Genomic DNA, 14,187 nt, shown 5'->3' on the forward strand with positions numbered 1-14,187 from the left:
TCTTGTTCTGGTTTGGGTTATCATGACATTATATGGTAACTTTAAATAGTGTCATTATTAATTTTTCTCAATTTTGCCGTGGTTTTATTTGTATTGCTTCAGCAGTGAAAATAACTGATCAGATGTCAGAACTGTCTCTTTAATGGAACATCTGCACTGTATAACACTGGGTTACTGGTTTTCTTCAATAAATCTTTGCACATGGTGATGGTGAATCACATTAACTATCATGTTGTGATTTTAGACAGTTTTAACTGTAGGTAGGTCAGAAGTAACATACATACTGGTAACAAACATACTGGTAACCGACAGCATAAAGCTTTTTTTTAAATTATATTTATAGTAATACAACTTCAATTCAGACGGTGTGTGTGTTTAATCACCTAAACCATCTTAAAGCATGACTGCTTTAAGCAGTAGACCACTAGATGGAGTATGATTGCTTTGAGAATGGCTGGAAGTGAAAGTAAAAGAGGATGAAAGATTCTCTATGCCAAGGCTTTAATCCTGTTAGAACTGGATATTTAAACAGCCGCATATTTTGGTAAGTCCAAAACTTATTCTTCATTTAACCATGTAGTCATATAAAAATGAGCTTCAATTTTTTTTTTTTTTTTTTCTTCCTTACATGACATTTTAAATCCAGATAATTATATTTTGATGTGATTTTTGGTTAAACTCTTATGTCCATACAATAGCGATCTTTGACCAGCTTTGATCAAAATAACAACTAAAGCTAAATTACTTTTGGAATTTACTACATATTTGATAAAAAAATTTGTTACAGTATTTTAAACTGTCAGAATTTTCAGATCCTACATTCACACACTGCTGTAGCAAATATTAAAATCTGAAGAAACTGTAAGAAATTAGAAGGTGTCATATGTCAGGTATATTCATATGAATATGGTGAGTATAACAAAAATACCTCATCAACAACTCACAATGAACTAATTTAAACTAATTAATATCTGAACTACATATTAATATATATTTTCATTAATATAAATCTACTTGTATACCTTATAGCCTCTAATTGTGGTTTTACCTAAAACAAAATTACAACAAGCTGAATATGCTAATAAATACTAATTGATTATTAACTGAATAAATACATAAACACAAAACAGAAATTCTGTGAAATATCTGCACAATCTAATATGTCTTAAAAATATATGTCTTAATCGCCCATCATTATGTGTGTGTGTTTGTCTGTTATTGGGTGTCTGTTCCTCTCTGCAGATGATGTGGTTTTTTGGCATGTGACAGTGTCTGTCTGGGCAGAAATGTGACTTCATAGTCTCTTTCATTTATTTAAGTAAAATAAATTGTGTTTAGGATGACCAAAGCACAAGAAGGCAGGAATAAAAAAAACCTATCCCCAAAAGAACAATTTCAGCTTAAGTGTTTGTAGGGAGGATATGGTTTCTAAATACACCCTTTAAACAACCATCTTTGGTTGTACTAGAATTAACTATAATTTTACTTTATCAAATTATGAGAAAGATAATGAGATATCAAAGCGGTTTCTGCAGTTTCCAAATATACTGTTGGTTGCAGCATGTTAACTTTGGAAAAGCATTACTGTACTACAGAAAAACTCTGTGTTTCCAAATTAAAGGTCTGCAATCAGTTTCTCAACACTCATTGAGAAGTAAGAGTTGAAGGACAGTGACTTTAAAATGAGTCTCCATGTCAAGAGAGACGATGAGGGCACTGCCTCTAAAATGAGTTCTCCATTTCCTGGATCAACCTCTGTGTCTCTGAAGAGTAATAGATCCATGAGTAATCCTCCTGAACTCAGTGATGGATCCGTGACCTCTGACCCCAGGTAAGACACTAGTGTATAAAGACTTTTCTCTGAGCACTTGACTGAATCCTGTTAATGCTGCACTGTCTCTCTTTAATTATATTAAAAATAAAAAAGAGTAGTTTTCTCTGTAGTCTGTGTACTATTTATTACATTAATCTCTATACTAACCTGTACTCATCTGAACAGTCTTTTAAACTCGTATTACAGCACTTATGTCACCAAATCATTTTTGTATGCCTTCTTTGTACACGAATAAACGTAAATCTGAAGTGCATTCAAGCTACACAAGTGTGTAAAATGCTTGTAGCGAGCAGGACGAGGCCGAGGGCCGTGAGAGAATGACGCAAGGCCGGTGGCGTGACTGATAATGATTGACACCTGCGCAACGCACCGGTCTCATTTCTCTCATGGAGGAGTGAAAGCATAAAAGGAGGAGCGACGACAGTGAAGAGAGAGAGAGGACCAAGCCTGTACTTATGTTGTGTTTTGTTTTATTATGTGTGGCAGCATTCGTCCGTGAGGGGCTGCCGTCTTTACTTTCGTTGTGTATTTGTTTATTCATTTATCAAAAGTTGTTGAACGTTCGCCGGTTCCCGCCATTCTTCTTCCCACAACAACAACAAACTTTTTTACAATGCTGTTTTTTGTTTTTGTCAGCAGCAGACAGAAATCTGAGTCTCCCGAACCCAGCAGTGTGTCTGTGAAGACTGTCAGGTCCATGGATTGTCCTCTTGACTTCAGATATGGCACAGAGACCTCTGACCTCATGGTGGATGACACACAAGCAGCCCTGCTGGTGGAGACTGGAGACCACATACTGGATGATGAACTACAGAGAGTCAAAGATCAACACAAAACAAGCATGAAGAACACGTATGAGAGATTATTTGAGGGAATGAAACTACAGGGGAATGAAACCCTCCTGAACAGGATCTACACACAGCTCTACATCATAGAGGGAGAGAGAGAAGGAGTGAATGAAGAACATGAGGTTTTACAGATGGAGAAAACTGCCAGAACACAACACTCACAATACACTCCAATCTACTGCAATGACATCTTTAAAGCCTCACTTGAACCAGTACGTGAGATAGAGCAAATCAAGACTGTTCTTACTAAAGGCATCGCTGGAATCGGGAAAACTGTCTCTGTGCAGAAGTTCATTCTGGACTGGGCCGAGGGAAAAGACAATCAGGATGTAGATTTCATGTTTGTGCTTCCATTTCGAGAGCTGAACTTGATCCGAGATCATCAGTACAGTCTTCACAGACTTCTGCTGGACTTTCATCCTGAACTTCAAGATCTGGACTCAAAGATTTATGAGGAGTGTAAAGTTGTGTTCATCTTTGATGGTCTGGATGAAAGCAAAATCACACTGATGTTTTCAGACGCTCAGGAAGTTTCTGATGTGACTGAGACTTCATCAGTGGATGTGTTGATGTCAAAGCTCATGAAAGGAGATCTGCTTCCCTCGGCTTTTATCTGGATCACCTCCAGACCAGCAGCAGCCAATCAGATCCCCTCCAAATACATCCACCGTCTGACAGAGATTCAGGGATTCAATGAATGTCAGAAGGAGGAATATTTCAGGAAGAGAATCAGTGACGAGCATCAAGCCAGCAGAATCATCTCACACATCAGAAGAGCAAGAAGCCTCCACATCATGTGCCACATACCCGTCTTCTGCTGGATCTCATCCACTGTGTTTCAGAAGCTCCTGGAAGAAGATCTGAGTGCAGAAATCCCTCAAACTCTGACTGAAATGTACATCCACTTCCTGCTGATTCAGATCAACATGAGGAATCAGAAGTATGAAGAGAGAGATCCAGAGAAACTCCTGCAGTCCAACAGAGAAGTGATTGTGAAACTTGCTGAAGTGGCTTTCCATCAGCTGATGAAGGGCAATGTGATGTTCTATGAGGAGGACCTGAGAGAGAGCGGCATAGACGTCACTGACGCCTCAGTGTATTCTGGGATTTGCACTGAGATCTTTAAGGAGGAATCTGTGATTCATCAGAGGAAAGTATACAGCTTCATTCATCTGAGCGTCCAGGAGTTTCTTGCTGCTTTCTTTGTTTTTCTTTACAATTTGTGCACTATTATGGAGAAACTAACCTTTTTTGAGCTGCATAATTTGCTTAAAATAACAGTAGATGCAGCCATAAAAAGTGAGAATGGACACCTGGATCTGTTCCTGCGGTTCCTGCTGGGCGTCTCACTGGAGTCCAATCAGAGACTCTTACAGGATCTACTGACTCACACAGAGAACAGCTCCGAGAGTATCAGGAGAACCACACAGTACATTACAGAGAAGATCAAAGATGGACATGGACTCTCCACTGAAAGATCCATCAATCTGTTCCTCTGTCTGCTGGAATTGAAAGATCAGACTCTGTCCAGAGAGATTCAGGAGTTTGTGAAATCAGACAAAAACTCCGAGAAGAAACTCTCTCCTGCTCACTGCTCAACAATCGCCTACATGCTTCAGATGTCAGAGGAGGTGCTGGATGAGCTGGACCTCAAGAAATACAACACATCAGATGAGGGTAGAAGAAGACTGATACCAGCTGTGATCAACTGCACAAAAGCTCTGTAAGCATTTAATTCTCAATGAAGATTCTGGTTAAAACATTTTAAGTAACATGTATCTTAACCCTCTGAGATCTAAGGGCATTTTTTCTCTTTTTTCTTCGATTTTACATATCTTATTAAATTCACCTTTTAAAGGCAATTACATAACATAATCCCATGTGTTTTATATCAAAATGTGCAGAGAAAACCCAGCTCTCTTACTGATGAGCTCACCACTTGTCCTAGAGCATTGTGTAAAGAGAGAGAGAGGGATAATTTGGCTCTAAAAGGTGAAAAATATAAGTCCGATTTTTGAAATTCTTAAAATCTCTTGTGGAAACATAGCATACGAATTATTTTGGTCCTTGATATGGGTTACCCAAAGTCTTAGGGTCACAAAAGTAGTGTAATATATGAATAAAATAGTAGATAATGAATAATAATTGTCTAAAGTGACATTTTGAAAAATCGTTTTTTAGTACAAGTTTTGTCTGTGACTCTACCTTCACCAAATGTTAGAGGGACTGAGATAAAATAGGACTAAAATAACTTCCTACTACATATCAAGCTTTATGGGATGTGTGCAAATGAAAAAGTAGCATTACAACAGGTCTTTCTTTCAAGCAAAACGTTTACTTTGTGAAAAAAACTCACTACTAACAATATTCACAAAATGTACACATTTTCATGTTTTCTTGTCTAAACATGAAACTTTTCAAAAAAAAATTTCAAACCAAAGATGAACTATATATTATAAATAGTGCTGGTTGATGCTGGGGGGTACGGGACCTCTTGGCTGGCCGGGTTGGTGGTGATGGTTGCTGTGTAATGGCTGGTGGTGACCTGGTGACTGGTGGCAGGCACAGGTGAGGCTGCCTGTGTTACACTGGGCCCTGGTAGCTGTGAATCCTTTCTGAAAAAACACAAAAACAAATAAGTTAGGACTTGCATTATCAATTTGGCCAAAACATATCGATTCATCACTACAAGAGATAATGTTATTCAAATTGTGAATTGAGATGAATAAATATTACATTAGTTATCAAAAGGAGACCACCAAGAACAGCCTACATGCCTACAACGTTACTATTTGTGTACCCCAGTTTTACACAAGAAAATAAACTTTTACATAAAGTAAACACTTTGCTAAAGGCGCAGTCAATTTGTCAAAGTTCAGATACACAAAGCAGCACAGCGCAGCTTATTTTAGCCAAGATGGTCACAGTTAGCCTAGCACAAAGTGCACCATGCGAACAATGTTTTTATAAAATAAATACGCTTACCCGTCTTCAACTGGATCTCTTCTGTGATCATAATCCTCATCTTCATCAGAAGAAAATCCATCAGGCTCGGAAACTCGCCTTTCATCCTCGTCGCTGCTCTCCAAAACCGCCGCAAGTCCTAGGCTTTCCTCTTCTTTATATTTGTTTTTGCCATGTTTTTTTCGCGGACTTTTTCTTTCGCGGACTTTTTTACTCTTTCTCTCTCCATGTCAGCTTGGTATTTTCCTCACCGTGAGGAGATGGGAGGGTACTTAGGGATTTCAACCGGTTTCACACAAAATGCAGCTAGACAAGCTAGCCCACCAATCACGCAAGGTGAACGGTCATCTTGTCTTCCCTCTTGCTCTCTGTATGAGTCACGTACGATCTCGCGAGAATAAAGACGTTGAAGCTGAGAATCTATCGATTACGGCAAAATCAGAACCATTTATGTGGGCTGCACAATCGCGGAGATATTAATAGAAACATTTAGTAAACATCGAGTTGAAACATCGCGCCCGCGCGTCATCCGACCTCAGCGGGTTAAGTAACATGTATATATTATTAATATGTATATAATATGTATACAAATATTATTTTTCATAGACTTGCTGACTGTAACCTCTCAGATCAGCATTGTGAAATTGTGGCATCAGCTCTACAATTCTCAAACTGTGTCCTGAGAGAGCTGGATCTGAGTAACAATGACCTGCAGGATTCAGGAGTGAAGCTGCTCTCTGATGGACTGAAGAGTCCAACGTGTCAGCTGGAGATACTGAGGTGTGTAAAAACATGTTAACACACAAGTTTAAATATACATTGAATATTTAAAATATTCAAAAATGTATTCTTACTGAAACAGTTTATTCAACTGGTTATTAAATTCAAAAGTCTGAATATGTGAAGCTTTACTGCAAAATACAGCCTTTCTGCAAATATGGAATTTGATCATTTTAAGGCATAGTTCCCAGTACCACTGTCTTTGAACTGCTCAGTTCACCCATCAACAGATAAATGTTTTTATTGCAGTATTAAAAATTTGAATGTAACAAAATTCTGACTAAATTTCTGATTTAATTTCCCTCTCTGTAGGTTGTAAGGCTGTATGGTGACAGAGGAAGGCTGTGGTTATGTGTCTGTAGATGATCAGTCTGTTGATGTGTCTGTAGATGATCTAACTGTGTGTGTGTCTGTAGATGATCAGTCTGTTGATGTGTGTCTGTAGATGATCAGTCTGTTGATGTGTGTGTCTGTAGATGATCAGTCTGTTGATGTGTCTGTAGATGATCTAACTGTGTGAGTGTCTGTAGATGATCAGTCTGTTGATGTGTGTCTGTAGATGATCAGTCTGTTGATGTGTGTGTCTGTAGATGATCAGTCTGTTGATGTGTCTGTAGATGATCAGTCTGTTGATGTGTGTGTCTGTAGGTTGTCGGGCTGTATGGTGACTGAGGAAGGCTGTGGTTATGTGTCTTCAGCTCTGAGTTCAAACCCCTCACACCTGAGAGAGCTGGATCTGAGCTACAATCACCCAGGAGAATCAGGAGTTCAGCTGCTCAACGACAAACTCAATGATCCAAACTGCTCACTGAAGATACTCAAGTAAGGGGGGCAGTGTAACACACTGACTTGTGTGTGTCTGTGGCTGCATTTACACTTGTCTTTTCAATGTGTATGTGGACAACATCCGGATACAGGTCGCATGTTAATGCTAAGTGTAAACGCAGCCTCCGACAAGAGTTTTTAAACTGGGACACTCATCATTATTCCTCCATGTCTATAATTCTTCCTTTTGGATTAAAATATTGGCCAGGATAAATATTTACATTTGTTACGATCCATATTTATAGATCAGATTTATTCTAACAGATAATAGTGGTTTAAAATAGCATATAGTGGAGCATAAGATAAACTTTTAATGTTATATCTCATATTCTCTATATTACTTGTGCACTTTCTAAATAATCAAACATTAATAATTTGTGGTTCATATTTGTCTCTTTCTAGTTTGGACTTTGGAGGCCATTTCAGAATCACAGCAGGACTAAGAAAATGTAGGCCCTGTTTCTCATTCTGTCTCTCACATTTAGGGTGTATTCACACCTGCCTTGTTTGGTTCGTTTGAATTGAACTCAAGTTCGTTTCCTCCCTTGGTGCGGATCTTTTGGGCAGGTGTGAATATAGCAATCGCACTCGGGTGCGGACCAAACAACCGAACCGAGACCCGGCTGAAGAGGTGGTCTCGGTACGGTTCCAAACGAACTCTGGTATGGTTCGTTTACGGTGTGAACATGAACCGACCCAATTGCTGGAAATAACGCATAAAAATACTGATGTGTTCAGCAAGTTTAGCGAACTGATGAAGGAGAGGGGATATAAGCGGTCTCCCGCACAGTCCGGCGCGCTGTCTGTGCACACGATACTGTTGCGCGTCTTTCTACGTGTCGTGTGTGCATCAGGACATTCACAGACAGAGCGTTCTCTTGTCTTATCACGCTTAAATGGTTTAAAAGCATTTGCATGAAAAGGAGCGTGATCATATAATGTAACGGTAGTTTAAAAATCCTATTACAACATCGTATAGACGACAATGTATCATATGATGCTCATTAGATTCTTCATATTACGTTTGTAGAGAATAACACCAAATCAGTAAAAGAACAAATATTGCATTACGAAATATCTCCATGCTGAGCCTGTTTTTGCACTTCCTGCTTTACCCTGCTCGAGAATTCCTGTCCAATGAATGGACGACCTTAGCCCACATGTGGTTTTGTTTACACATTTTGATTCACTTGCAAAAAGAGCAGTGTGAAAGCGAACCGTACCAAACAAAAAAAACATTGTATTTGGTCCGGACCAAAGCAAGTGAACTATCAGACTTTCCTGGTGTGAATACACCCTTATTTAACAGTGTTATGAATTATTTTTGACAAAGATGCCTTGTGTTCAGATGCCTGTAATCTCACACTGGATCCAAACACTGCAAACACTTACATCGTTCTGTCAGAGGAGAACAGGAAGGCAACACATGTTAAGGAGCCGCAGCCGTATCCTGATCATCCAGAGAGATTTGATGGTGGTGAACGGGTTCTGTGTCGAGAGAGTCTGACTGGACGCTGTTACTGGGAGGCTGAATGGAGTGGCTGGGGTCATGCAGCAGTGACCTATAAGGGAATCATGAGGAAGGGAGGCAGTGACTGCAGGTTTGGATACAATGACAAATCCTGGAGTCTGGACCGCTCTGATAACAGGTTCACTGTCTGGCACGATAAAAAGCGGACTGACTTATCAGACCCTTCACCCCTGTCTAATAGAGTAGGAGTGTATCTGGACTGGCCGGCCGGCACTCTGTCCTTCTACAGCATCTCTGACACACACACACTCACACACTTACACACATACAACACCATATTCACTGAACCCCTCTATGCTGGATTCAGGGTTTATGATTCTGAACTGACTCTGTGTCAGATTACACAACAAAGAGACAAACTCTAACTTATACACACTTTAAAATTAAATCACATGTAAATTTGAAGTATTATAAGTGAGCGTCTTGTGTGAATTTTTTTTTTTTAAAGACCTTTTATAGACAAGTGGCAAAGCTTCTGCATTGGCTCTCGCGTTGATCTTTTTAATTATTCCACTGCTTTCCTTGCAAGGAGAAAGAGAAGAGCATGCAGAAAAGAGTTTAAAGAAGATGATTGTGAAAAGATTCACAGGTACCGCTATTGTTGTGTTCCGCTGGGATCTGAAAGAGTGTTTGGGTTTTACAGTCATTGTATCGTTTTTATTCACAGTATTCACACCCATTATTACGCACACTTGAATATCTATACCAACTCCTACTCCTTACAACTACTAAAGCCATGTAATAAGTAAGCAAGAGTGAGAGTTGACACATTAAATACTTCAAACATTTTCATTTATTAATAAAATTAAACTGTATACTCCAGAGTGATGAATCCTAAAACAAGCTATAAGCTGCATTGGCATAACCATACCATGTATGAAATGAACAAAACATTGTTAAATAAATAAACAAATAAAGTCGTGTGGATGTCTCAATTTCATTTCAGTATATTGTTCATAATCACCTACACAAAGGCTGCCTCACAAACATATTTTTGTCAGGTCCCAAAAATACACTGTTCACCCTACAGGATATAATAAATAATGAACTAAACAAGATTACTGCCAGCTGACTCACTGTTATTGTTGACGAATGGTGATTATTAACAAAATAATGTTCTCAATTTCAATAAGACTGTATTGTGACTTTTTATGTTTGTTTTCATATATTTGTTGTTTTTGTCATCCTCAGTTTCGCCTGCTGGTTTGTCACCATAGTTACATATTGATTAGAGTTTGAGTTCAGGTGTGTCTAGTTAATTAGTCTCATTAGTTCCTCTGTTTGCAGTGTACTTACACCCTGTGTGTCTTTCTGCTCATGGGCAGATCTATGATATGTTACATTGGTTGTTCTATTTGTGATCCTCATTCCTGAGATTCTGTTTTGTAAAGATTTGAGTTTGTTCTTGTAATTAATGTTAAAACTGCTGCACTTAAATCTTGCTTCATCTCTGCTTTAACCAGCCCGTGAAATAACACAGATACGTTGAAAAAATAGTAACACTTTACAATAAGGTCTCCTTTATCAACATGAACTAACAATGAGCAATTCATTTGTTACAGTATTTATTATTCTTTATTAACATAGTCAGTAAAAATACAGCTGATCATTGTTTGTTCATGTAAGTAGTAGATACACACTGACACTGCACGCTCGCTCAGAGCCATAAGGGGGAGGTGTTTAAAGATGTGATTGGGCCAGCCCAGTGTCAATCAAGAAAAGAACCAATGAACAGCTGATCTACGTGTTTCATGGGCCAGTCTGTCAGAAAAAAAAATAAAAAAGAAAGAGAGATGTATGGGCCCAAAAGCACGTCAGCCCAGCGGGAAAATGTCCTCTCTGCCAGACGGCCAATCCACACCTGGATTAGGCTATACTATATATGACTGGTTGTATATAAAAATAATGTACATCCAATGTTTAATTTAGATTTAACATGTAATAATCAAATAATTAAATCGGACCATGTTAAGGAAGCATCAGTAAATGATCCCCTCCTCCAGACTCTAGATGATGGAGGTGTTTACAGATCAGATACAGAGAGTTTCTAGAGAGAGCAGCTTTTAACTTTGTAGTTTTCTGTTTTATTTTCATTTTTTTAAATAAGGTGTGATGTTTGTGACAGAAGTGTTCATTATGAGCACAAACAAATACTGTAATGTCAGACACCAACCTCTTAAGAAGGATATGCTTTATTGACACAACCGTCAATATATAACAGGCAGAAGTTACAAGGCATGCTGGGTAACTGACAGCACAACAATACAAAGTAAAAGCTTTATTTAATTTTTGTGAGATTGTAAAACACTGACCAGATCCGTGAAATAATGACAAAGAGCGTTATAGGTTTTTTAAAGGTTACCACATCCTGCGATATCCAGGCATTATCAATGTTTATTTTTTATTTATTTTTAATCTCATTACAGTCTCTCAATGACAAGTAATACATATCACTAAGATACAAATCACCCTCCAGCCTTTATTTATTTACTATCTCACCACAAGCTATTTGATAGTAAGGGAAAACCCTACAAAGTCACAAATCTGTTAAAGTACTAACAAAATTTGCACACTAGTCTGCTTCCATTTAAATCCCCCCACATTTATCTTCTTCTTTTTCAAATTCATCATCTGGCAGGCTTTCACTGAATTTCTCAGCTTTATCAAGGGAAGAGCAGTTTTCTCCTTTTGAAAGGTTTACACTTGGATCAATTTCACACCAACTGAGGCAGCAACTGGTACTGCAATCACTTTCAAATTACTGTAGAGCGGTGTATCCCCTCCCCCTCCCCCCTGACTCGAGGTTACCAGATAGGCTGCAGGATCCAGCAGGAACGTTTGTAGCTACAGCTGTGGTAACTAGAGCAGAGCTGGCAACCCGGATGCCGAAACACTACTGACTTCGTGATTGGTAGATAGGTGGAGGGTGGAGCATCAGGCCAAAACACAACATGACAACATCAACATCAGTTGAGGGCTGGAACTTCACTTTTTAAATGACAATATCCTGGCCGGACTACTGTTGTAAGTGATATAAGTATTTGAAATGAACATGATTTCTTAATGTCTAGTGACATATCAGGGCCATTTTATGATTAATTGAAATACATTTCTTACATACAGCTCCTTTAAACTCTTGGTTCTTTCTTTCAAGGTTTTGAATCCATTGATTTCCCTCCTGGTTTTTGTGGGTTTGACAAATGGCTTGTGCTCTCCAGATGATTTGATGTCCATCATAAGCAACCGATGGGTTGGATGTAAACGGTGGAAATGTTTTGAAATTCTCATTAAACTGAGGGCTGTGAACGAGAACACACTCAATCTCCTGCTTGGAAAAGTTGGTCCCGTATACCCTGAGAACCGGCTCTGCATCAGCTCCTCCATCAGTTCAGTAAGAGGAAATGTGAAGCGGAGGTTGCTGTAGCGTGAGGTTTCATTTTGGAACAAGGGTGATGTGGTGAAATCACTCAGGAACGGCTGCTGAGCTGCTCTTTCTTCTCCGGTTCGCTACTCAGATGCTCTTATATCTGCTTCATTGATCTTCAGTCTTCACCATGAAAATGAATCTTTATCAAGACCCTTCAATCCCCCTGAATTCACAATCTGTGGATGTTTTGTCTTATTAGTGACATGAGCCACTTCTGTGATGTGAAATTCAGTAGGAGTTGGATAATCTGGGATGTTCTTTGAAAGACAGTTGAAAATTTGTTCTCCTTTTATGTCATCTCTCAATTTCAGATATTGTATTGCAATGTATTCTCCTTCACGGACTGATTCTTTTGCTTGTAGAGCATTTCTTCTTGCATTGAAGTTTGCCTGTGAAGATAAGGTACATTTAGTTAAGGTAGGTTTCATTCTAACCACATTCAATGAAATGAAAGTTTATATCAACCCGCATAAATACGCTGTCTAGCGCCATCATAACAATGCCAAACCTATGGGCAGCAGTGTAGGGAGAAGGATAAAGCCATGCAAGCCAATCAGAATCCTCAAAATCGACAACAACGAATAGCACGAGCGACTTCCTGTTCCTTTCAAAACAACAGACTTCGAGCGAGGTTCGTTTGTGTGGACAGACAGCGAAGTTGAGTTACTCCTTAATGTCGCATTAGACTACAAGGCAAGTAAAGCCCAAGACAATGTCGACTGGGAATCTTGCCAGTCCAAATATGTCGACATGTTGGCGCAATTCTTGGAGCAATACCCGTCCGAGACCAACGATGAGTTTCCTCATGTGAAGGAGGAGATAACGCGAGCCCATCTGACAACAAAACTTAAGGCAATAAGAGGGAAATACAGAAATTCAGTGGACACTGGACGCAGGAGCGGCCACGGAAGAGTGGTGCTCTTCTACTTCGAACTGTGCGAGCAGGTTTGGGGTGGTTCCCCAGCCACTACGACCATCGCCTCCGGCATCGAGACCAACGAACTGGAGGATTCCGTTTCTCCTTCCCCCGCCACATCTGCTTCGTCCTTGGTGGAATTCTTGGACGTCGAGTCTGAAGCAGAGGTTCAGGATGTTGATGGAGGTGTGACCATCACCCCCACAGTGAAGCAGAGGAGAGACCTGCTTCAGGTATGTATTTATTGTCATGTATGTATTGTTGGCTTTGTTTAAATGATTGTGTGTATGTATCTGTGAAATATAAGATATAGAAATCCTTCAGCAAAATAATTTATCCTGAAGGAAATTTATTTGTCACAATAGTTCCGTCCATAGTCTGTAAACATACACGTAAAAAAGTAACGTTAGTGGTAAAAGGTAAAAATAACAAAAGTAATGAAGAGAAGTCACATCAGTCGTTCTCATGTGCTACAACATTACAGCAACGGGGAAGTGTTGCAAAGTTTAATGTCTATTGGCAAAAAAAATTCCTGTGTCTGTCATGAACATTTTGGGGAGATTAGCTTTCCATTGAAAGTATGTTTTAATTTCTGTATTCCTATAGTCTGTTGTGAATCGTGACGTTTACTGTTAAGTACTTGTTCATAGATTGATTATGCTGAGGGAATACAGTATAGGCCATCATTCATCATGGTAATATGAAATGTGATTATTTTTGTATAGGTTTACTTATGCAAATGAGCATGTTTTAATACATTTTCTTTGTTCTACTCTGTAAAGGCTAAACTGAAGGGACAGCGGCATGAACGGTTCAAGAGGAAGCTGCCAGCTGAAAACCAGTGGCTGAATGCCATTTAGGATGACAAAAATGTCAAGAAGAAACTTGTGGAAATTATTGAGACCTCCGAAAAGCAGGCATCCGAAAATTTCTCTAAAATAACTAATACCCTGGATAGGCTAACATCATCAATTGCAGATGGGTTTGCTCTCCTGCGGCAAGTTGTGCAGTCACCGCCACATTACAATATCCCATTTGATGGAAGAGGTCCTAATGGACCAG

General features: G+C 39.2%; 1 protein-coding gene across 2 annotated transcripts; it reads left to right on the forward strand.

Moving 5' to 3' along the window:
- The first annotated feature begins 499 nt into the window (after positions 1 to 499).
- Positions 500 to 9,715, forward strand: LOC311298450 (protein NLRC3-like). 2 transcript variants are annotated; one of them, XM_084421373.1, is made up of 7 exons: positions 500 to 544; positions 1,622 to 1,831; positions 2,471 to 4,405; positions 6,253 to 6,426; positions 7,075 to 7,248; positions 7,654 to 7,700; positions 8,600 to 9,715. In XM_084421373.1, exons 2-7 carry the CDS (start codon positions 1,683 to 1,685, stop codon positions 9,145 to 9,147), a joined length of 3,027 nt encoding a protein of 1,008 aa, XP_084277499.1. In that variant the 5' UTR covers positions 500 to 544; positions 1,622 to 1,682; the 3' UTR covers positions 9,148 to 9,715. The 2 variants fall into 2 exon arrangements, with proteins under 2 accessions (XP_084277499.1, XP_084277500.1); XM_084421374.1 differs by having other exon boundaries at positions 2,474 to 4,405.
- The last annotated feature ends 4,472 nt before the right edge of the window (positions 9,716 to 14,187 follow it).

Source organism: Rutilus rutilus (genome assembly GCF_951802725.1).
Source record: "Rutilus rutilus genome assembly, chromosome: 10".
In the NCBI taxonomy this organism is placed as follows: domain Eukaryota; kingdom Metazoa; phylum Chordata; class Actinopteri; order Cypriniformes; family Leuciscidae; genus Rutilus; species Rutilus rutilus.

What these genes read in the sequence shown, in the direction of transcription:
- LOC311298450 (XM_084421373.1), top strand. Translation starts at nt 1,683, where the DNA reads ATGAGTCTCCATGTCAAGAGAGACGATGAGGGCACTGCCTCTAAAATG. An exon ending in ATCAACTGCACAAAAGCTCT is followed by an intron (nt 4,406 to 6,252) that starts GTAAGCATTTAA and finishes TATTTTTCATAG; the next exon opens with ACTTGCTGACTGTAACCTCT. An exon ending in TGTCAGCTGGAGATACTGAG is followed by an intron (nt 6,427 to 7,074) that starts GTGTGTAAAAAC and finishes GTGTGTCTGTAG; the next exon opens with GTTGTCGGGCTGTATGGTGA.